Raw genomic sequence first — 24,512 nt, 5'->3', positions numbered from 1 at the left:
CTGCTGTTGTTCCAGTATTCAAAGATGGAGGTCGCCTTTCTACCTCTAGTTACAGACCCATCAGTATCCTGCCAACGGTATCAAAGGTTGCAGAGAAGTTGGTAGCTGAGCAAATGATCTTCCATTTGAATACCAGTTCCTTTGCCCTTCATCCAATGCAATTCGGCTTTAGAGACAATTATTCTACTGAGACGGCCACCTGTTTCTTCACAGAGAAAATCTAATTTCTACTGGACAAAGGGGGTGTTGTTGGAGTTGTGTATCTTGATCTCAAGAAGGCATTTGACACTGTTAATCATAGTATTCTTTTGTCCAAATTGCACAGTTACAATTTCTCCTCAGGTACACTTAAATGGATTGCATCATATTTGCTAACTAGATCACAGTGTGTCCAAATTCAGAACCATCAATCCACTTCCCTCCACTTGTCCACAGGCGTCCCACAAGGATCTGTCCTGGGACCATTACTATTTTCTTTATACATTAATGATCTACCATCAGTGTGTCCTCATACCAATATTCAAATGTATGCTGATGACACTGTAATTTACTTGCATGGTAGCAATTTGGGAGATGTGGCAAAAAAAAGTTGGTTAACGCAATGTTGTCTACAACTCAATATATCCAAAACAGTATGTTTTTTACCAAAAGAAACTCTGGTAGTGTAGAACAGGATGTTTTTGTATCTGGGGAAAGGCTAAAGGTTGTATCTGAATACAAGTATCTAGGAGTACCTTTTGATTCCAATTTGTCTTTCAAATCCCTGAAAAAAGTTTGTAATCGGGTCAAATTCAATCTAACTTCCGGTTCTCACGCAACTACATGTCAACAGAGGCAGCTCAAACATTCATGCATTCAATGGTTATTTCCCACATCACCTACTGTTTAACAACCTGGCCACATGCTAGTGCCACTACTCTTAAACCATTAGTCATTATATAAGCGTACGCTCAAAACCCTTGATACAAAAAAAGTTGTCTCTCATCACATTCCTATACTAAAAATATATAACTTGCTTAGTTGCGATAACATGATTAAATATGTGCATGTCTGTCTCATGTACAACATTATACATGGCTTGACCTCTCCTCTCAAACAATCTGTCACCACACAACCTGGACATCGGCTCACAAGAGGTGCAGCAAGAGGGGATTGTATTATTATTATTATTATTATTAATGTATTGTCCCTCTCAGGAAAAGTGCTTCTAGTCATGCTGCGTTCTCCGTACAGGCAGCAGTTCACTGAACTCCATTCCAGGATCAATCAGAGATCTACAATCATTCTTTTAAAGCTGAGACAAATAAATGGTTCATTAGTAGCAGCTCTGTCAGCACTAGACTGTAACTGCTCCTACTCGTCCTCAGTCTGTCAGTCAATCTGTCTGTCAGTTGTCTGTTTTTAGGTCTGTATGTCTTGACTTTGCTGGTCGACCTTTCACTCCACCTGCAGTCCATCTTTTTATTGTTGTTTACCTGTCTGTGGTTATATATTTAACTTACTCTGACATGGATGTTTGTATTCTGTCCATTTTAACATAGTTCTCCCTTATTTTATTTTTCTTGTTTGTACATTGTAATCTTATGTTTTTAGGTTTGTTTCATAACATCTGCCTCTTGACTACAGATGAAAAATAGCCTCTTGGCCAACTCTGGCACATTTACAGAAATGTTTATATTAAAGTGCACTGTCCCTTATCAAATAAACAAATATATCGAGTGCTGCAGACATTCTTTTGTAAGATCTCCAGATCTGTGCCACCATTCTGTCTCTGAGCTCCTTGTTCCTTGGACCTCATGATTCTCATTGGCTCTGACATGCACTGTGAGCTGTAAGGTCTTCTATAGACAGGTGTGTGTGCCTTTCCTAATCAAGTCCAATCAGTTTAATTAAACACAGCTGGACTCCAATGAAGGAGTGGAACCATCTCAAGGAGGATCAGAAGAAATGGACCGCATGTGTCACAGCAAAGGGTCTGAATACTTATGACCAGGTGATATTTCAGTTTTTCTTTTTTAATAAATTTGCAAACATTTCTATATTTGTTTTTTTCTGTCAAGATGGGGTGCCGAGTACATTAATGAGAAATAAAATTAACTTTTTTAATTTTATCAAATGGCTGCAATGAAACAAAGAGTGAACAATTTAAAATGTAATTTTATATATATATATAGTATTTATTTATTTATTTTTTGAAAGCCTTGAGGATATTTTTCACGTAAGAAAATGACAAATCTACATTTGTACATTTCTGAATGAAAAATAAACGACTTCCCATCTCTGGCAGATTGTTATGAGATGATGCAACAGTTTGTTGAGGGACAAAATATTTTTTTAATAGTTTAATTAACTATAAATAATCAAAATGAATTACATGAATATTGTTAGCCTCTTGAGAATAAAAATGTCCTGTGTTTTAGTTATATCATATTCTTGATTTTGAGAGCCGGCGCTTTGGAAATTTGGGAAATCCCAAAATTAGTGTGAAATTTCTTCCTAAATGTAGCACTATTGAGTGGACCTTGAATTAACTTCAAAATGTACTTAAAGCTAAATAGTCCTGATATATATTTAGTTAGATATAAAAAGTCAAACGACAGACAACCAACAGGCCGACGGCTCAAACAATCAGTCAGCTGACAGGAAACGCTGAGTCACTGTGCTCATTCTTCTCTGCGCAGCAAAATAGTTGATTTCACTTCCTGGACATTATTTTTGAGCCTCATCGTTTCAAACTCTTTATATATTTAGATCACAGACTGTAAATAGAATAAGTCACCCGTTGGTTTGTGGACGTTTTGAAACCTCAAGTTCGGCTATTTCCGTCGCCATCTTGGATTAAGACTATTTTGCAACCAGTGACCAGGAAGTGACCGTATTAGGACTGAGGAGGAGTGACGTAGAGACGTCTCTGGTGTCGACCTGTCAATCACCTTGTAGCCCCGCCCTAAAGCATCCCCTGCTTTATGGTCTGTTTGACTCTAAATGACCATAATTTACTAAATGAACATCATTCTGTATTGAAGAAGACTTGAAACTAGAGATTGAGACCAAAAACTAATGTTTACAATGTTTACTGAGAGTCATTTATATAGACTTCTATACAACCAGAGGAGTCGCCCCCTGGTGGTCAGTAGAGAGAATGCAGCTTTAACACATGAAGCATAGACTTCTATACAACCAGAGGAGTCGCCCCCTGGTGGTCAGGAGAGAGAATGCAGCTTTAACACATGAAGCATAGACTTCTATACAACCAGAGGAGTCGCCCCCTGGTGGTCAGTAGAGAGAATGCAGCTTTAACACATGAAGCATAGACTTCTATACAACCAGAGGAGTCACCCCCTGGTGGTCAGGAGAGAGAATGCAGCTTTAACACATGAAGCATAGACTTCTATACAACCAGAGGAGTCGCCCCCTGGTGGTCAGGAGAGAGAATGCAGCTTTAACACATGAAGCATAGACTTCTATACAACCAGAGGAGTCGCCCCCTGGTGGTCAGGAGAGAGAATGCAGCTTTAACACATGGGAGTCGACCCTGGTGGTTGTGAGTAGCGAGGAGTTACCTTGACGGCGGGGTAGGTCTTGCTGTTCTTCTCGCTGGAGGCTCCTGGCAGACCGCCGTGAGAAGGACCTTCACAGCCGTACCTGAACCTGAAGCCACGCTGGGAGACAAACAGACGAAACACACTTTCCATAAACACACATTCATCAGCAGAAGCGAGCGCATGAACGGAGGATCTTCTGTCGTTAAATAAACGCTGCGTCATGTTTCAGATCCCGTCAGTACTTTCTCTCGCACAGCTCTTGTTTTTTATTTCTCTGTGAGCGTCAGTTTCAGTTTAACCCTCTGAAATATATTAAGACATGTTGAAAACTAAGAACATATTTATTGCTCATGAAGTTATTTCAGTTCATTCTGAAGCTTCTCTCTGGTTTATAAATCGACCTCTCCTCACAGGTGAGTCTCACCTGTTTGGGCTGCTCCACGATCTGCAGGAACGGTCCATCCACTGAAACACAGGAACTAACATCAGTAACAGCTTCCACACAAACATCTCGTCATGTGTAAAAATGATCAACGAATTATTATTTTAACAGCTGTAATCTGTAAATAAACTAATCAGTCTTCGTATTATTCGTCAAGCTTTGATTTCAATGTAAATTTCATTTTTTTATATTAAATATAACCTTATTAAATGGAAAAGTACATTTAACACCTACACGATCAGTCAGACATTTGATTAATAGATCGTAGACATTTACATTCATATATTTATTTATTTGTAAAATCTTATCGTTATGTCATTGATTTTGTTATTTAAACAAGTTCATCATTTTAAATTTAAATTGGCTTTTTCCTCTTTTGTCAAAAGTTGTCATTTTCATTCGTCTTGTTTCCGTAAAATAACTTTTATGCTACAAACAAAGTTTGATTGATTTGCTGGTTGCAAGCAGAGACGTTTAAATTGTGTGATTCTCTTCCTTTATATTGAAACGTTGTAATAAAGTGGAAAAAGTTGAAAAACACCAAAGTTACTGGTACATGTTGGTACATGTAGTACACGTTGGTACATGTAGTACATTGTAGTACACGTTGGTACATGTAGTACACGTTGGTACATGTAGTACACGTTGGTACATGTAGTACACGTTGGTACATGTTGGTACATGTAGTACATGTAGTACATTGTAGTACACGTTGGTACATGTAGTACATTGTAGTACATGTTGGTACATGTAGTACACGTTGGTACATGTAGTACACGTTGGTACATGTAGTACATGTGGTACATGTAGTACACGTTGGTACATGTAGTACATGTGGTACATGTAGTACACGTTGGTACATGTAGTACATGTAGTACACGGTGGTACATGTAGTACACGTTGGTACATGGTGTACATGGTGGTACATGGTGTACACGTTGGTACATGGTGGTACATGTAGTACATGGTGGTACATGGTGGTACATGTAGTACATGGTGGTACATGGTGGTACATGGTGGTACATGGTGGTACATGTAGTACATGGTGGTACATGGTGGTACATGTAGTACATGTGGGTACATGTAGTACATGTGGGTACATGGTGTACATGTAGTACATGGTGGTACATGGTGGTACATGTAGTACACGTTGGTACATGTAGTACATGTAGTACACGGTGGTACATGTAGTACACGGTGGTACATGTAGTACACGGTGGTACATGTAGTACATGGTGGTACATGTAGTACATGTTGGTACATGGTGGTACATGGTGTACATGGTGGTACATGGTGGTACATGGTGGTACATGGTGGTACATGGTGGTACATGGTGGTACATGGTGGTACATGGTGGTACATGTAGTACATGGTGGTACATGTAGTACATGTTGGTACATGGTAGTACATGGTGTACATGTAGGTACATGTGGGTACATGGTGTACATGGTGGTACATGTAGTACATGTAGTACATGTAGTACATGTAGGTACATGGTGTACATGGTGGTACATGTAGTACATGTAGTACATGGTGTACATGTAGTACATGGTGTACATGTAGTACATGGTGGTACATGGTGTACATGTGGGTACATGGTGTACATGTGGGTACATGGTGTACATGTAGTACATGGTGGTACATTGTAGTACATGGTGGTACATGGTGTACATGGTGGTACATGGTGGTACATTGTAGTACATGGTGGTACATGGTAGTACATGGTGGTACATGGTGTACATGGTGGTACATGTAGTACATGTGGGTACATGGTGGTACATTGTAGTACATGGTGGTACATGTAGTACATGGTGGTACATGGTGGTACATTGTAGTACATGGTGTACATGGTGGTACATTGTAGTACATGGTGGTACATGGTGGTACATGGTGGTACATGGTGGTACATTGTAGTACATGGTGGTACATTGTAGTACATGGTGTACATGGTGGTACATGGTGGTACATTGTAGTACATGGTGGTACATGGTGGTACATTGTAGTACATGGTGGTACATGGTGGTACATGGTGGTACATTGTAGTACATGGTGTACATGGTGGTACATGGTGGTACATTGTAGTACATGGTGGTACATGGTGGTACATTGTAGTACATTGTAGTACATGGTGGTACATGGTGGTACATGGTGGTACATTGTAGTACATGGTGGTACATGGTGGTACATTGTAGTACATGGTGGTACATGGTGGTACATTGTAGTACATGGTGTACATGGTGGTACATGTAGTACATTGTAGTACATGTACCACCATGGTGGTACATTGTAGTACATGGTGGTACATTGTGGTACATTGTAGTACATGGTGTACATTGTACTACAATGTACCACCATGGTGGTACATGTAGTACATTGTAGTACATGTACCACCATGGTGGTACATTGTAGTACATTGTAGTACATGGTGTACATTGTACTACAATGTACCACCATGGTGGTACATTGTAGTACATGGTGTACATGGTGTACACTGTAGTATCCACTGATGAAGCACATGAACACATGTACATGTGAAGTGGAGGAAGTTTCCCCTCCTGATCTTTGCTTCAGTCAAACTCTCCGAAGGGGGAAGTGAGAGACGACGCGTACCTAAACTCTGCTTCCACTCGTCCACTTCACCGTCGTCACATTCGTTTTACAAACAGAAAGCACAGCTGGGTTCTCCCCAGATACGGCTCAGCCATTCCTCCCACAGCTTGAGTTGCTTTACACAATGACGGTAAAATGTGATGTCGTTGAAAAGCTGGAATAATTAATCAGTTTGTCACTCAAGGAGAAATTAATGTGACTGTTGAAGCCATTTTAACTATAAACATTTGGTTGTTCCAGATATTAATGCCTTAGTAATAATGTTAATAAAGTATATGCGTTAGTAATAATGTGAATAACGTTAATGTTTTTCGTAATGTGTTCGTAGTAAAGTTAATGTGTTCGTAGTAAAGTTAATGTGTTCGTAGTAAAGTTAATGTGTTAGTAATGTTAATGTGTTAGTAAAGTTAATGTGTTAGTAAAGTTAATGTGTTAGTAATGTTAATGTGTTAATAAAGTTAATGTGTTAGTAAAGTTAATGTGTTAGTAAAGTTAATGTGTTAGTAATAATGTTAATGTGTTAGTAAAGTTAATGTGTTAGTAAAGTTAATGTGTTAGTAAAGTTAATGTGTTAGTAAAGTTAATGTGTTAGTAAAGTTAATGTGTTAGTAATGTTAATGTGTTAATAAAGTTAATGTGTTAGTAAAGTTAATGTGTTAGTAATGTTAATGTGTTAGTAAAGTTAATGTGTTAGTAAAGTTAATGTGTTAGTAAAGTTAATGTGTTAGTAATAATGTTAATGTGTTAGTAAAGTTAATGTGTTAGTAAAGTTAATGTGTTAGTAATAATGTTAATGTGTTAGTAAAGTTAATGTGTTAGTAAAGTTAATGTGTTAGTAAAGTTAATGTGTTAGTAAAGTTAATGTGTTAGTAAAGTTAATGTGTTAGTAATGTTAATGTGTTAATAAAGTTAATGTGTTAGTAAAGTTAATGTGTTAGTAAAGTTAATGTGTTAGTAATAATGTTAATGTGTTAGTAAAGTTAATGTGTTAGTAAAGTTAATGTGTTAGTAAAGTTAATGTGTTAGTAAAGTTAATGTGTTAGTAAAGTTAATGTGTTAGTAAAGTTAATGTGTTAGTAAAGTTAATGTGTTAGTAATGTTAATGTGTTAGTAAAGTTAATGTGTTAGTAATGTTAATGTGTTAGTAAAGTTAATGTGTTAGTAAAGTTAATGTGTTAGTAAAGTTAATGTGTTAGTAAAGTTAATGTGTTAGTAATGTTAATGTGTTAGTAAAGTTAATGTGTTAGTAAAGTTAATGTGTTAGTAAAGTTAATGTGTTAGTAATGTTAATGTGTTAGTAAAGTTAATGTGTTAGTAATGTTAATGTGTTAGTAAAGTTAATGTTTTTTGTAATAATGTTAATGTGTTAGTAAAGTTAATGTGTTAGTAATAAAGTTAATGTGTTAGTAAAGTTAATGTGTTAATAATGTTAATGTTTTTTGTAATAATGTTAATGTGTTAGTAAAGTTAATGTGTTAGTAATAAAGTTAATGTGTTAGTAAAGTTAATGTGTTAATAATGTTAATGTTTTTTGTAATAATGTTAATGTGTTAGTAAAGTTAATGTGTTAATAATGTTAATGTTTTTTGTAATAATGTTAATGTGTTAGTAGTAATGTTAATACATTTTATGTGTTAGTAATAATGGTATTGTTAATGTGTTAGTAATAATGTTAAGTTGTTGGTAGTAGTTAGTAATAGTGTTAATGTTTTGGTAATGTTAATAACATTATTGTGTTAGTAGTAATGTTAATGTCTGTTATGAGTTACGGCTCAGCAGAAAATCCACAGCCAAACATCAACACCTGGCTTCCTGTTTGTATTGACACCTGGCTTCCTGTTTGTATTGACACCTGACTTCCTGTTTGTATTGACACCTGGCTTCCTGTTTGTATTGACACCTGACTTCCTGTTTGTATTGACACTTGGCTTCCTGTTTGTATTGACACTTGGCTTCCTGTTTGTATTGACACCTGACTTCCTGTTTGTATTGACACCTGGCTTCCTGTTTGTATTGACACTTGGCTTCCTGTTTGTATTGACACCTGGCTTCCTGTTTGTATTGACACTTGCATGCACCTGCCTCCCTTTCACCTCTCAGTCATTGATGAACATTTAAACATCACCAACACTCAACAACTTTTTGCCTGCAAGTGCTCAGAAAACTTTGTTTTAATATGGAACAGAACTACACTCACCCGTCTGCAGCGATGCATTCTGGGACATCACAGGGAAATGTGTAAACTCCCACACCGGATCCATCCCCATGGTGTCGAAGATCTGAGAGAAGAAAGTCAAAGAGAAGTCTGATAAACTCGATGTAGAAACATATCATTTATAGATATGTGAACTATGATCCTTTTAGGGACGCAGTTAACGACGATTATCTTTTTTATTTATTTTCTCGATTAGTTGATTTTGTTGTTTAGTCCATAAAATTGTAGAAAAGAAAAAAAAAGAGATCTATTTGTGTTTTCCATTTAGCTGGAGATGAAGTTAGGGGAGTTTACCTGGGTGGAAGTATGAAGGTAATGGTCTTCTCCAGCCATGGCGTCTGCAGGTCAAAGGTCAAAATACAACAATTACACCCAGAGTAACACAAAGTTTAGTTAACCAACGATGGTGCCATCGCAAACAATATAAAACAAACCTGTATCACTCTTTATTTGATCATTTATTTATAATGTCACCTATTAAAAAACTAATGCCCTAAAACGATTTGGAATTAACGTTACATCAAAACACATATTTTTCTATTGTTTTTATTTTGTAATGATACAAATAATTGTGTATAGTTTTAAATGATAACACGTGTATTTATAAAACAAATACATGTATTGTCATTGTTAATAAATAAACCCCTTTGACACTTGTTGCTGCTTGGCACACAGGCGCGTTCCCGCACACGCGAACGCGCCTGAGTTAACCGTGCTAGCCCGCCGGCTAATGGTTAGCTAGCACTACCGGGACTGTTGTTGTCGTTTGTCTCCTTTAAAGCGACCGTTTGAATAAACAAACGGTGATTAACGGTAAACACGTCAACAGCACCGACGGACCCACACCGGCCGGCTGCCCGTTGGCGTCGGGTCACCGAGAGGGGAGGCAAACCGCCACCTGCGCGAGCTAGCCGCGCGCCTCTCGCGCAGAACGCGGAACTCCGTCCAGCAGCCTGCCGGTTGAACGGTTCTCTCCCTTTCACACACGGAACTTAACCGGAACAACGTATAATATTATATATTCTGACTCGGGCGGGTCCGGACATGTTTTCGGCACTTTTAAAAATAACTACAAGTGTCATCTTCACGCCGCGTTTTCCTGCCAAAAAGAAAACCGTGGACCGCGGTCCCGTTACTGGCGAACTCTTGCAGAAACTACGACTACCGGAGGATTTCCACGTTAGATACACACACGCCGAACTCACCCGGGGGCGTTCACGGATACAACAACCGTACCTCCGCGGCAGGCGCGAGACACACGCGCGGTTAGCGGTCAGGAAGTTCACCGTAAAGCTCCCATTCTTAACGCGCAGTCTGGCCGCGACGCGCGAGCAGTTTACCTGGCTGACCAGGAAGTGCGTCGCGAGCGGAACAAAGCAACGCGTCACGGTGGATTCATGGCCATTCGTGCACCCGCACAGTGAACTAGTTAGCTAGTCTATACGAGGGGTTAGTTCACGAGTTCTCACCTGGTTAACTCAGGTGAGCAGTCGGGTTCACTTCGGCTCGTGCGGATCCATTTACTGCTACAGGGTTTAATTGGGGAGCGTCGTGACGCGCCGCGACGACGTCACGACGGTTTAACGGACAAGAAAAAAGGCCTTTTAACTGCGAACGGACCCGGTGTTCAACCCCCGGAGAAGTTGATTTCCTTCCCCCGATGGAAATACCCTGGGACGTTCAAAGAGGCGGTGACACGCGAAGAGGTCTCACTCTGATGTGAAAGCTCGTTTCCGCCACTGTGATGAAAGAAAAGTAATTATAATGAGCTACGATCTCAAAATCATGAGGTATTAAGTCATAATCATGAAGTCATAAACAGGATCTTTAGATTCTCTATTTTATTTTTTGTAAATATTGTGCATTTATCATATTATATAATATTTGTTTTATATATTGCGCATTGTATTCTATTTTTATATTTGATTGATTAACTATGTCTAAATGTTGCTGAGCGAAAAAAAAATCCTCTTGCAGGATTAATAAAGTATCCATCTATCCATATATATATCTATCCATCTATCTAACCATCTAACCATCTATCCATCCAACTATCCATATATATATATATATATATATATATATATATATATATATATATAACCATCTATCCATCTATCTATCTATCCATCCATCCATCCATCCATCTATCTAACCATCTATCTATCTATCCATCTATCCATCCATTTATCTATCTATCCATCTATCCATCCATTTATCTATCTATCCATCCATCTATCTATCCATCTATCCATCCATCTATCTATCCATCTAACCATCTATCCATCTATCCATCCATCCATCTATCCATCCATCTAACCATCTATCCATCTAACCATCTATCCATCCATCTATCTATCCATCCATCTATCTATCTAACAATATATCCATCTATCCATCCATCTATCTATCCATCTATCTAACCATCTATCCATCCATCTATCCATCTAACCATCTATCCATCCATCTATCTATCCATCTATCTATCTATCAACCATCTATCCATCTATCCATCCATCTATCTATCCATCCATCTATCTATCCATCCATCTATCCATCTATCCATCCATCTATCTATCCATCTATCCATCCATCTATCCATCTAACCATCTATCCATCCATCTATCTATCCATCTATCCATCCATCTATCTATCCATCTATCCATTCATCTAACCATCTATCCATCTATCCATCCATCCATCTATCTATCCATCTATCTAACCATCTATCCATCTAACCATCTATCCATCTAACCATCTATCCATCTAACCATCTATCCATCCATCGATCTATCCATCCATCTATCTATCTAACAATATATCCATCTATCCATCCATCTATCTAACCATCTATCCATCCATCTATCCATCTAACCATCTATCCATCCATCTATCCATCCATCTATCCATCCATCTATCTATCCATCTATCCATCCATCTATCTATCCATCTAACCATCTATCCATCTATCCATCCATCCATCTATCCATCTATCTAACCATCTATCCATCCATCTATCTATCCATCTATCTATCTATCAACCATCCATCCATCTATCCATCCATCCATCCATCTATCCATCTAACCATCTATCCATCTATCCATCTAACCATCTATCCATCCATCTATCTATCCATCCATCCATCTATCTATCTATCTATCTATCCATCCATCTATCTATCTATCTATCCATCTATCTAACCATCTATCCATCCATCTTGTTGCTAGTTATCTAGTTTCTAGGCCGGCTCTATCATTGGCTGCAAACAGGACTATCAGGAACAGGTGGTGGAGAGGACACTGAAGAAATGATTGTCCATATTGGAGAACCCGGACCACCCTCTCCACCTACTGCAGGGACAGCAGAGCATGTTCTCCAACAGACTGCTTCAGCTCCGCTTCACAAGGACAGAAACAGGAGAACGTTCCAGATACAGGAGAACATTCCTGATACAGGAGAACATTCCTGATACAGGAGAACATTCCTGATTCCTGACTTCCTGATGTTAAACTCAAACAAAACTGAAGTTATTTTACTGGCCCTGAACACCTCAGAGATCAATTATCTGGTGATGTGGTTTCTGTAGATGGCATTTCCCTGGCATCCAACACCACTGTAAAGAATCTCTAGTTATCTTTGACTGAGACTTGTCCTTTAACTCCACGTTAAGCAAATCTCAAGGATTGCATTTTTTCATCTACGTAGCATTTCAAAAATCAGGCACATCTTGTCTCAAAAAGATGCAGAAAAGCTGGTTCACGCGTTTGTTACTTCCAGACTAGATTACTGCAACTCCTTATTATCAGGCTGCTCTAATAAGTCTCTTAAATCCCTCCAGTTGATCCAGAATGCTGCAGCTCGTGTACTCACAAAAACTAAGAAAATAGATCACATTACATTACACATTGGTGAGGTTCCTGAACGCATCGCTCTCTCTCTTCCGGTAAGCGTATTGCATCACTTCCGGTTGCCAGCTTAGCAGCTCTCGATGTTTTCCTCTCCCCCTCCCTCTTGCTCAGAGTGTCTCATGTATAGCTATTCCTCTGCCTCCCTTAATGATAACGGTACATGCAACAAGTGTAGTTCATTTGCTGGTTGGAGGCAGTTCTAAGTGGGTTAGATGCACGGCTCCGCACCATTGAAGCTCAGACAGTTACGCTAGTTAGCTCGCCACCCCCCATAGCCGGTGCGGAGCCTTTAGCATTAGCCTCTGTTAGCTGTCCCCCGGCAGCCCCCGAGCAGCCGGATGGCTGGGTGACTGTTCGAAGGGGTTTTAAGTCTAAACAGAAGTCCACTGAGCACCACCAACCTCTTCACGTTTCGAACCAGTTTTCCCCACTCAGCGACGCACCCGCTGAGAAACCCACTCTGGTTATAGGTAGCTCCATAGTCAGAAACGTGAAGATAGGGAAGCCAGGGACCAAAGTCATATGCATCCCGGGGGCCAGAGCGGGCGACATTGAATCTGGTTTAAAACTGCTGGCTAAAGATGAGCGTAGTTACAGTAAGATTATAATACACGCCGGCGGTAATGACTCCCGACTGCGGCGGTCGGAGGTCACTAAAATTAATGTGGAATCGGTGTGTACTTATGCCAAGACAATGTCGGACACCGTAGTTTTCTCTGGCCCTCTCCCCAATCTGATCAATGATGACATGTATAGCCGCATGTCGTCATTCAACCGCTGGTTGTCCAGGTGGTGCCCAGCAAACAATGTGGGCTACATAGATAACTGGCAGACTTTCTGGGGAAAGCCTGATCTGATGAGTCCAGACGGCATTCATCCCACTTGGGATGGAGCGCGTCTCATTTCTGTGAACATGGCGAAGTTGATTAACGGACTTAATCCATGACCCAGAGTTCAGATCAGGAAGCAGAAGCAGAGTTGTAGTCTTCCACCCTTCTCTGCACTTCCATTGGAGCAGTTACCCACCCTTAACCTTAACTCTATAGAGACTGTGTCTGTCCCACGGCCACTTAAATTAATTAAATCAAAAGTAACCAGAAGAGGAGTCATACAAAATAACCTCATACAGGTTAACATCACTACTGCAACAGTGCAACAAAACAGGAGAATTAAATGTGGACTCCTAAATATTAGATCTCTGTCATCTAAAGCTGTATTAGTAAATGATTTAATATCAGACAATCATATTGATTTATTGTGTCTTACTGAAACCTGGCTGAGCCATGAAGAATATGTCAGCCTAAATGAATCAACTCCTCCAAGTCATATTAATACTCACATTCCTCGAGGCACCGGCCGAGGAGGTGGAGTAGCAGCCATCTTTGACTCAAGCCTATTAATGAATCCTAAACCTAAACTAAACTACAACTCATTTGAAAGCCTTGTTCTTAGTCTTTCACATCCAACCTGGAAAACATTACAGCCAATTCTATTTGTTATACTGTACCGGCCACCAGGTCCATATTCAGAATTTATATCTGAATTTTCAGAGTGTTTATCAAGTTTTGTCCTTAAAACTGATAAGGTGATTATTGTAGGATATTTTAATATTCATGTGGATATTGATAATGATTGCCTTAGTACTGCATTTATCTCATTGTTGGACCCGATTGGCTTCTGTCAGAGTACAGAAACCCACTCACTGCTTTGGCCACACCCTCCACCTTGTTCTTACATATGGCATTGACATTGAGCATTTGGAGGTCTTCCCACAGAACCCTCTTCTGTCAGACCATTACCTCATAACTTTTGAGTTTATACTCCCGGAGTATACACCGTTAGTCAAAAGTTTCTACACCAGATGTCTAACTGACAGTGCTGTAGCTACATTTAAAGAAGAGATTCCTTCTGCATTTGATTCAATACCACGTCTCAATGTGACGGAGGACTCCTGTGCTAACTTTAGTCCGTCCCAGATTGATCATCTTGTCGATAGTGCTACAGGCTCACTGAGAATGACACTAGACTCGATAGCCCCACTGAAGAAAAAGACAGTGAGGCAAAGGAGGTTTGCTCCCTGGTAGAACCCTCAGACCCGCGACCTAAAGCAAACTTCACCAAAGCTTTAAAGTATATGGCGTTCCACCAATCTGGAAGAATCACGCTTAGTTTGGAGAGACAGTCTTAAAACATATAAAAAGGCTCTCCGTAATGCCAGAGCAGCCTATTACTCATCAGTAATAGAGAAAAATAAGAACAACCCCAGGGTTCTCTTTAGCACTGTAGCCAGGCTGACAGAGAGTCACAGCTCTGTGGAGCCGTGTATTCCTATAGACCTCAGTAGTAATGACTTCATGAACTTCTTCAATGAAAAGATTTGAACTATTAGAGGCAAGATTGATGATCTCTTTCCCTCAACTACTGCCGATCTGTCATCAAGAGGAGTGGCCTTGGAAACGGCTGTATGCCCTGGTGTATATTTGGATAGCTTTTCTCCCATTAACCTAGACCAGTGGTTCCCAAACTTTTTCTGTCAAGACCCCCTTTGATGATATAGGAACATTGGACGACCGCCCCCCCCCTGCAACCCGACCCCAAATTTTTCTTGGTTTTTAATGAATTGCATTATAATGCATGAACTGTATAAAATATTTATATATATTTGTATAAAACGACCATCATCTTTTCAATAAGCTGCTCTTCCATGTCTGCAGAGAGGTCACCGATACGCCTTGAAATAGTGTTGTTTGACAATGGAATAGTTTTCAGTTTATTGGCAGTTGCTTCATCAATAACTGTTGAAACCATGTCAATGGCTGCAGGTAGTATTAACTCCTTCGCTATTGTGTGAGCCTTTTTGCATTGGGCAACTCTGTAGGCTACTTTGTAGGAAGCGAGTTGTCTTTAACGGGGACAGATGCAGCTTTTTCAAAGTGACTCTGCTGGGCATGACAGTTTTCCAATTGTTTTTGGAAAAACTCAAGGTGCTTGTTAATATGTTCGGGGTGGTGGGTTTTCAGGTGTCTTTTTAATTTAGTGGGCTTCATGCTCTCTGCCGCCAGTATTTTAAGACACAAAACCCACTGGGGTCTCTCATCCTGACCGACAATAGTGCTTGTGAAGCCCAGAGACAGATATGCCTCGCTATATTTCCTTGCCTTTACCTTAGTTTGAGGCGTTGTCGAGGTGGTCGCGTCGCCTGTTGCGGCTGTAACAGAAGTTCCATCGGATTTGCGCTTTAGACCAGTCACAAATCTGTCCATCTTTGTACATACTTCCTTCTCTTATCTTTATCTTTCTCTGTCGCTCCGTATCTCTCTCGCTCTGTGTCGCTGTGTGTCTCTCTCTCTCTCCCGCTCTCGCGCTCGCTGGTTTTGCCACAGTCGGTCTGTGACATGAGCCGCTCTGGTGGCGTGGTTGGAACACAGTGCATGTCACGTCGGTTATTTTATATTGTTTTACCGGTGTATGTGTGCGTCTGTGTGTGTGGGTTGGTGATGAAGCCGCGACCCCTCTGTAGTACCACCGCTCCCCCCCTAGGGGTCGCGACCCCCACTTTGGGAACCACTGACCTAGACCAATTGTCTTCAATGGTTTCTACTTCTAAACCGTCTACCTGTCTCTTAGACCCCATCCCAACGAGGCTGCTTAAAGACGTGTTGCCTTTAATTGGCACCTCTCTGCTGGATATTGTTAATGTGTCTTTGCTAACAGGCCATGTACCACATTCCTTCAAAGTAGCTGTAATTAAACCTCTCCTGAAGAAGACCACTCTTAATCCAGAGGTGTTGGCTAACTACAGACCGATCTCTAACCTTCCCTTCCTCTCTAAGATCCTGGAGAAAGTAGGACTCATCTCTGTACTGGTCTTGTTAGACCTTAGTGCTGATAAAGGACTCATCTCCGTACTGGTCTTGTTAGACCTTAGTGCTGATAAAGGACTCATCTCTGTACTGGTATTATTAGACCTTAGTGCTGATAAAGGACTCATTTCTGTACTGGTCTTGTTAGACCTTAGTGCTGATAAAGGACTCATCTATGTATTGGTCTTGTTAGACCTTAGTGCTGATAAAGGACTCATCTATGTACTGGTCTTGTTAGACCTTAGTGCTGATAAAGGACTCATCTCTGTACTGGTCTTGTTAGACCTTAGTGCTGATAAAGGACTCATCTCTGTACTGGTCTTGTTAGACCTTAGTGCTGATAAAGGACTCATCTCCGTACTGGTATTATTAGACCTTAGTGCTGATAAAGGACTCATCTCTGTACTGGTCTTGTTAGACCTTAGTGCTGATAAAGGACTCATCTCCGTACTGGTATTATTAGACCTTAGTGCTGATAAAGGACTCATCTCTGTACTGGTCTTGTTAGACCTTAGTGCTGATAAAGGACTCATCTCCGTACTGGTCTTGTTAGACCTTAGTGCTGATAAAGGACTCATCTCTGTACTGGTCTTGTTAGACCTTAGTGCTGATAAAGGACTCATCTCTGTACTGGTCTTGTTAGACCTTAGTGCTGATAAAGGACTCATCTCCGTACTGGTATTATTAGACCTTAGTGCTGCGTTCGACACCATTGATCATGACATCCTATTACAGAGACTGGATCAGTCGATTGGCATTTCAGGTACCGCACTAAGTTGGTTTAAATCCTATTTATCAGATCAATCTCAATTTGTATTTGTAAACGATGAAGCCTCAATGACCACCAACGTTAATCACGGAGTTCCACAAGGTTCTGTGCTTGGACCAATTTTATTGACCTTATATATGCTTATATCTATCGATCAAACCAGAGGAGACCAACCAGCTCGCTAAAATTCAAGAATGTCTTAAAGACATAAAAACATGGATGACCTGCAACTTCCTGATGTTAAACTCAGACAAAACTGAAGTTATTTTACTGGCCCTGAACACCTCAGAGATCAATTATCTGGTGATGTGGTTTCTGTAGATGGCATTGCCCTGGCATCCAACACCACTGTAAAGAATCTCTAGTTATCTTTGACCCAGACTTGTCCTTTAACTCCACGTTAAGCAAATCTCAAGGATTGCATTTTATCATCTACGTAACATTTCAAAAATCAGGCACATCTTGTCTCAAAAAGATGCAGAAAAGCTGGTTCACACGTTTGTTACTTCCAGACTAGATTACTGCAACTCCTTATTATCAGGCTGCTCTAATAAGTCTCTTAAATCCCTCCAGTTGATCCAGAATGCTGCAGCTCGTGTACTCACAAAAACTAAGAAAAGAGATCACATGACTCCTGTATTAGCTGCTCTGCACTGGCTCCCTGTAAAATCAAGAATCACATTTAAAATTCTTCTCCTCACCTACAAAGCCTTGATTGGTGATGCACCATCATATCTTAAGGAGCTTGTAGTACCATATTGCCCCACTAGAGAGCTGCGCTCACTAAATGCGGGGCTACTTGTGGTTCCTAGAGTCCTAAAAAGTAGGATGGGAGCCAGAGCCTTCAGTTATCAAGCTCCTCTTTTATGGAACCAGCTTCCACTTTCAGTCCAGGAGGCAGACACAGTCACCTCATTTAAGAATAGACTTAAGACTTTCCTCTTTAATAGTGCTTATAGTTAGGGCTGAATCAGGTTTGCCCTGGTCCAGCCCCTTGATATGCTGCTATAGGCTTATAGGCTGCTGGGGGACGTTTTAGGATACACTGAGCACCTATCTCCTCTTCTCTCTCTCCTTATGGATGAATTGACATCTCTCCATTGCACCTTATTAACTCTGCTTCCTCCCCGGAGTCGTTGTGACTTCACGTCTCATAGGGTCCATTGGACCTGGAGGTGTCTGATGCTGGTGAGCCGGCCTCCCATTGGCCCTGCTGATGCCCCGCCCCCCCTCCTCTCTACCTCCTTCTGTTTCATGGATTGGAGTTCCATTCATACATTGTCATATTCATGTAATGTGTTTATGTAACTCTGTAACTCTGTTCATCTGGTCACATGACATCTATTCATCTGTCCATCCGGGGAGAGGGATCCTCCTCTGTTGCTCTCCTGAAGGGTTCTTCCCTTTTTTCCCTGTCAAAGGTTATTTTTGGGGAGTTTTTCCTGATCCGATGTGAGGTCAAAGGTCAGGGATGTCGTATGTGTACAGATTGTAAAGCCCTCTGAGGGGAGTTTGTGATTTGTGATATTGGGCTATACAAAATAAACTGAATTGAATTTAATTGAATTGATACATTAAAAAAAATTAAAATACCAATTATTTGATTAAATACTGGCCTCAAAATATACTTAAAGTACCACAAACAAGTATTAATTAAGCAGAATGACTAACTATTTTATATACATATATTTATATTAATACATGATTTGTTTGTTGTATATATTTTTTTTAAATCTGAAACTGCAAAAGAACGACAAAAATAAAATGAGTAAAAAGTACAACAAGTAGACGAATACTCAAGTACTTCAAAGTTTTACTGAAGTACACGTTAAATCTGACAAACAACAAAGTATTCTCATGTCTCTTTAGTTTATTCTGATTAAACACGTCAGTACTTTTAACATGTACATATATATGTGTACTACATGTGTGTACTACACACTCAGCTTTATTTGTGACAACATTCATAATAACCTGAACGTTAAATCTAACAGTTAGTGCAACTTTACAGGTCAAACTTAACAAAAATATACATTTCATATACTTAAGAAAACGTTTTTAAACTTTACAGCAAATAAAAAACTAAAGAAAGAAATCTGGAGGCACGGGAAAAAATTAGAGCACTGACGGTGTTGATGAGGCACTACGCAAAAACCTCCACCTGGAGAACAAACCTCCACCTGGAGAACAAACCTGGAGAACAAACCTGGAGAACAAATCTCCACCTGGAGAACAAACCTGGAGAACAAACCTCCACCAGGAGAACAAACCTGGAGAACAAACCTCCACCAGGAGAACAAACCTGGAGAACAAACCTGGAGAACAAACCTCCACCAGGAGAACAAACCTGGAGAACAAACCTCCACCAGGAGAACAAACCTGGAGAACAGGCCTCCTCCTGGAGAACACACCTCCTCCTGGAGAACACACATCCTCCTGGAGAACACGCATCTCCTCCTGAAGGACACACCTCCTCCTGGAGAACACGCATCTCCTCCTGAAGGACACACCTCCTCCTGGAGAACACACATCTTCCTGAAGGACACACCTCCTCCTCGAGAACACACCTCCTCCTGAAGGACACACCTCCCCCTGGAGAACACACCTCCTCCTGAAGGACACACCTCCTTCTGAAGGACACACCTCCCCCTGGAGGACACACATCCTCCTGGAGGACACACATCCTCCTGGAGAACACACATCCTCCTGGAGAACACGCATCTCCTCCTGAAGGACACACCTCCTCCTGGAGAACACACATCTTCCTGAAGGACACACCTCCTCCTCGAGAACACACCTCCTCCTGAAGGACACACCTCCCCCTGGAGAACACACCTCCTCCTGAAGGACACACCTCCCCCTGGAGAACACACCTCCTCCTGAAGGACACACCTCCTCCTGGAGAACACACATCCTCCTGGAGAACACGCATCTCCTCCTGAAGGACACACCTCCTCCTGGAGAACACACATCTTCCTGAAGGACACACCTCCTCCTCGAGAACACACATCTTCCTGAAGGACACACCTCCTCCTGAAGGACACACCTCCCCCTGGAGAACACACCTCCTCCTGGAGAACACACCTCCTCCTGAAGGACACACCTCCTCCTGGAGAACACACATCCTCCTGGAGAACACGCATCTCCTCCTGAAGGACACACCTCCTCCTGGAGAACACACATCTTCCTGAAGGACACACCTCCTCCTCGAGAACACACCTCCTCCTGAAGGACACACCTCCCCCTGGAGAACACACCTCCTCCTGGACACACCTCCCCCTGGAGAACACACATCCTCCTGAAGGACACACATCCTCCTGAAGGACACACATCCCCCTGGAGAACACACCTCCTCCTGAAGGACACACCTCCTCCTGAAGGACACACCTCCTCCTGAAGAACACACATCCTCCTGAAGGACACACCTCCCCCTGGAGAACACACCTCCTCCTGAAGGACACACCTCCTCCTGAAGGACACACCTCCTCCTGAAGGACACACCTCCTCCTGAAGGACACATCACTTATACAACAAACCTCCTCAGGACAAACCTCCACCTGGCCTGCTCTCAGGGGGCGGGGCCTAATGACGACAGGTGGGTCTAATGCTACGACGGACGCAGAGAAGATGAAAAAAATAGCACATAAAAAGTTCCTCACGTCATCGATGGAGAAACTTTCAATACAAACGCACATCTCCAGAGATTTGCTTCGATATTGTGCTCCACCCGACGCGGTCTGAAACTTATTCTGAATATCTCCGTTTCAATAGAATGTTATTTTTATATCTTTCAGGACTTTTGGGAAAATAACCTTTGTGGACAAACAAGTGGTGCATTCAAGGACACTGAGATTTGACAGTTTCCGGTAATATCTCTGATGTTAATTCACATTTAAATGCTGCTCGAATTTAGTAGAACAATTTAGAGTAAAACACAAAAGAAAGATTTTTAGATCAAAATCAAATCAAAGAGAAGTTTTGTTTTAAATTGAAATCAATGACTCTTGAGCAGTAAATCAAAACAATAATCTAGAATAATTAGAAGACGATGAGATCGTGAAGTTTTAACCATTTAAACGTATAAACCAGTTCTTTAAAATGCTGTAAACACAACAGAACTACAGTACTTCATGTACTAAAACACAGTATAAACTACTCACAGCTACACACGGTAACCTTGACTACTGATGAAGCTCAGTTTCAGCCCACAGCCAATGAGAAGTCGCTGCTGATCTCAAAAATTAAATGTGCATTAAACTCCCACATTAAACTCCCACTAAACGTATTAAACTCCCACATTAAACTCCCACATAACGCATTAAACTCCCACATAACGCATTAAACTCCCACTAAACGCATTAAACTCCCACATTAAACTCCCACATAACGCATTAAACTCCCACATAACGCATTAAACTCCCACTAAACGCATTAAACTCCCACATTAAACTCCCACTAAACGTATTAAACTCCCACATTAAACTCCCACATAACGCATTAAACTCCCACATTAAACTCCCACTAAACGTATTAAACTCCCACATTAAACTCCCACTAAACGCATTAAACTCCCACATTAAACTCCCACATAACGCATTAAACTCCCACATAACGCATTAAACTCCCACATTAAACTCCCACTAAACGCATTAAACTCCCACATTAAACTCCCACTAAACATATTAAACTCCCACATTAAACTCCCACTAAACGCATTAAATGCATTAAACTCCCACTAAACGCATTAAACTCCCACATAACGCATTAAACTCCCACATTAAACTCCCACATAACGTATTAAACTCCCACATAACGCATTAAACTCCCACTAAACGCATTAAACTCCCACATAACGTATTAAACTCCCACATAACGCATTAAACTCCCACTAAACGCATTAAACTCCCACATAACGTATTAAACTCCCACATAACGTATTAAACTCCCACATTAAACTCCCACTAAACGCATTAAACTCCCACATTAAACTCCCACTAAACGCATTAAACTCCCACATTAAACTCCCACATTAAACTCCCACTAAACGCATTAAACTCCCACTAAACGCATTAAACTCCCACATTAAACTCCCACATTGAACTCCCACATAACGCATTAAACGAGCGACTTTTTGAATCCAAACACAGAATTGAAACGTATCATTTTAGCACCAAAATAGCATCAAAATAAATCAGTTAGTTTAAAAAGTATAAATCCTAAATCTTACACACAAAGTACAGCGATGAAATACTACAGTATTAAATACTACAGTGATGTAATACTACAGTATTAAATACTACAGTATTAAATACTAGTGATGAAATACTACAGTATTAAATACTACAGTATTAAATACTAGTGATGAAATACTACAGTATGAAATACTGTAGTATTAAATACTACAGTGATGAAATACTACAGTATTAAATACTACAGTATTAAATACTTCATCACCGTCCTTTAAGTTTCTTTCCGTTCGGCGTCTCTGGAATGTGGACAAAGTTTCAAAGATCCAATTAAAACGAGATCATTTTGTAGCTCTGCTTGTTATTTTTTTTTTATTTTAACTTTACGTTTAAATACCGAGTCCAGGTGGAAATGTTTCACACATCTCTCCTAAATTGAGCAATTTGACCTGCGAATAATTTAAAGGAACTAATATTGTGATCAATATAATTACATCCCCTTCTAGCAAATGACCTTTTTCAATTTTCAATAACAAATTAGGATTCGTTTAGACGATCTACTTAACAAGCTAACTAGCTAAGTAGCTAACTAGCTAGCCAGCTAAAAGCTAACCAGCTCTCCAAGCTATATGGCTGGTTAAGTTTAGTTTAGCTAGCAATGCAGCTAGTTATCTGGCTAGCGGCCGGTGCTACCCGACGTCAAAGCAACACATTTTAGTAACGTATACCTTCTGATTTACAGATTTTATTCTCCCATAACAGTTAATTGAGTTTTGTTTTGCTAACCAGCTAAAAGAGATATTTATCGGAGCGTCCTTGAACGATGGCACAACATTTTGAAAATGTTCTCGCTCGGCTAAACTCGGCGTGATAAGTTCAGTTTCCACCTGAAGCAACAAAACCTGCTGGACTAAAAGATTCTAGAAGATGTGAAGCAGACGGCAGGTTCTACAGGTTTTATAATCTATAATTCAGATTATTTGTTGTGATTTTCACAGTTTTAAAAGTTAACCGTTAACATTTTGTGCAAAAAAGGTTTAAATCTTTAAAGTTTAAATATTGTGCAACGTTATTATCGTAACACAATTATATTTTGTGGCAAAACAAACTTGGGGATGAACTATTGGTTCATAAATCATAATATTTACAGCTGAAATACAAACTCTGTTTCAGGATTTACAGTTTATCTTCACTTTGACTCTTTCCAGTTTCACTCAGTGGTTTCAGAGATTTCTTGTTTCGTGCTCATTAGCTTCAGATTCATAGAAGAACAACAACAACAACAAGAAGAAGAAGAAGAAGAAGAAGGAGATTTGTGCTTTAGGTATAAACATAATTTGGTTGCAGCTTCTTAACGAAACGGCCGGTCTTCAGGAGTTCTCCCGTTTCTTCATATTCTCTCATGACAATATGATTGAGGTTATAATCTCTCTGCAGCTGCACATTATTTTTCACAACTAAAGTTATTACAATGAATCAACTGACGCTGAGTCTACTGCTACTTGCTGTACATATACAGTCAGAAATCTACTTCTGTTAAATACTTTTATAGATTTATTTTGTTCAAACTCTGAAGCTTATCCGTACTGAGAAATTGTATCTTAATCTATGCAGAATTCCTATTTTTAAATCTGCAAATGACTTGTTATTCATGCCTTTTTTTTTTGTTCAGTTGCTGAATATTAACCGTGTGAACTCGTTAAGTGATCAGTGCTCGGTCCGCCGGATGGAAATGAGATCCAGGACCTCTTTAAACCTCCTTCAGTCTCTCAGTTGATCTCACAGCCGGCTGACAGAGAAACAAAATGGCCTCCCAGGTAGCAGCAAAAGGTAAAAGGCAGGATGCTGATTCTCAGGCAGGTCGGTCAGTGTCCTCCGTCTCTGGAGGACGGACTCTCAGAACGCCCGTCCCTAGAGGACTTCTTCTGCTTCTGCTTGGACTTCCTCAGCATCCGGACCTGCAGACACAGACA

The 24,512-nt window shown here is 40.4% G+C and overlaps 2 protein-coding genes across 7 annotated transcripts in view; both read right to left on the bottom strand.

The window, feature by feature from the left end:
- nfkb1 (nuclear factor of kappa light polypeptide gene enhancer in B-cells 1) overlaps nucleotides 1-10,508 on the bottom strand; it is a 34,674-nt gene extending 24,166 nt beyond the window's left edge. Inside the window, exons 1-5 of one of the 3 annotated variants that reach the window (XM_034543963.1) lie at nucleotides 10,282-10,508; nucleotides 9,107-9,150; nucleotides 8,795-8,876; nucleotides 3,970-4,010; nucleotides 3,564-3,662 (exon numbers count right to left, since the gene is read on the bottom strand). In XM_034543963.1, the coding sequence (XP_034399854.1) occupies nucleotides 3,564-3,662; nucleotides 3,970-4,010; nucleotides 8,795-8,876; nucleotides 9,107-9,145 (261 nt within the window). In that variant the 5' untranslated portion in view covers nucleotides 9,146-9,150; nucleotides 10,282-10,508. Of the gene's footprint in view, nucleotides 1-3,563; nucleotides 3,663-3,969; nucleotides 4,011-8,794; nucleotides 8,877-9,106; nucleotides 9,151-10,017; nucleotides 10,197-10,281 lie in introns of those variants that run through there. The other 2 variants (XM_034543966.1, XM_034543964.1) reach the window with 2 other exon arrangements.
- An 8,695-nt stretch (nucleotides 10,509-19,203) lies between these two features.
- LOC117737786 (diacylglycerol kinase theta-like) overlaps nucleotides 19,204-24,512 on the bottom strand; it is a 44,400-nt gene continuing 39,091 nt past the window's right edge. Inside the window, exons 23-24 of one of the 4 annotated variants that reach the window (XM_034543959.1) lie at nucleotides 19,669-24,497; nucleotides 19,204-19,591 (exon numbers count right to left, since the gene is read on the bottom strand). In XM_034543959.1, the coding sequence (XP_034399850.1) occupies nucleotides 24,405-24,497 (93 nt within the window). In that variant the 3' untranslated portion in view covers nucleotides 19,204-19,591; nucleotides 19,669-24,404. Of the gene's footprint in view, nucleotides 19,637-19,668; nucleotides 24,498-24,512 lie in introns of those variants that run through there. The other 3 variants (XM_034543961.1, XM_034543960.1, XM_034543962.1) reach the window with 3 other exon arrangements.

The sequence above is a fragment of the Cyclopterus lumpus genome, chromosome 10 (assembly GCF_009769545.1).
Source record: "Cyclopterus lumpus isolate fCycLum1 chromosome 10, fCycLum1.pri, whole genome shotgun sequence".
Taxonomy (NCBI): Eukaryota; Metazoa; Chordata; class Actinopteri; order Perciformes; family Cyclopteridae; genus Cyclopterus; species Cyclopterus lumpus.
Note: the sequence above shows the minus strand (reverse complement) of the source record. Positions and strands in the feature narration are given on the sequence as shown.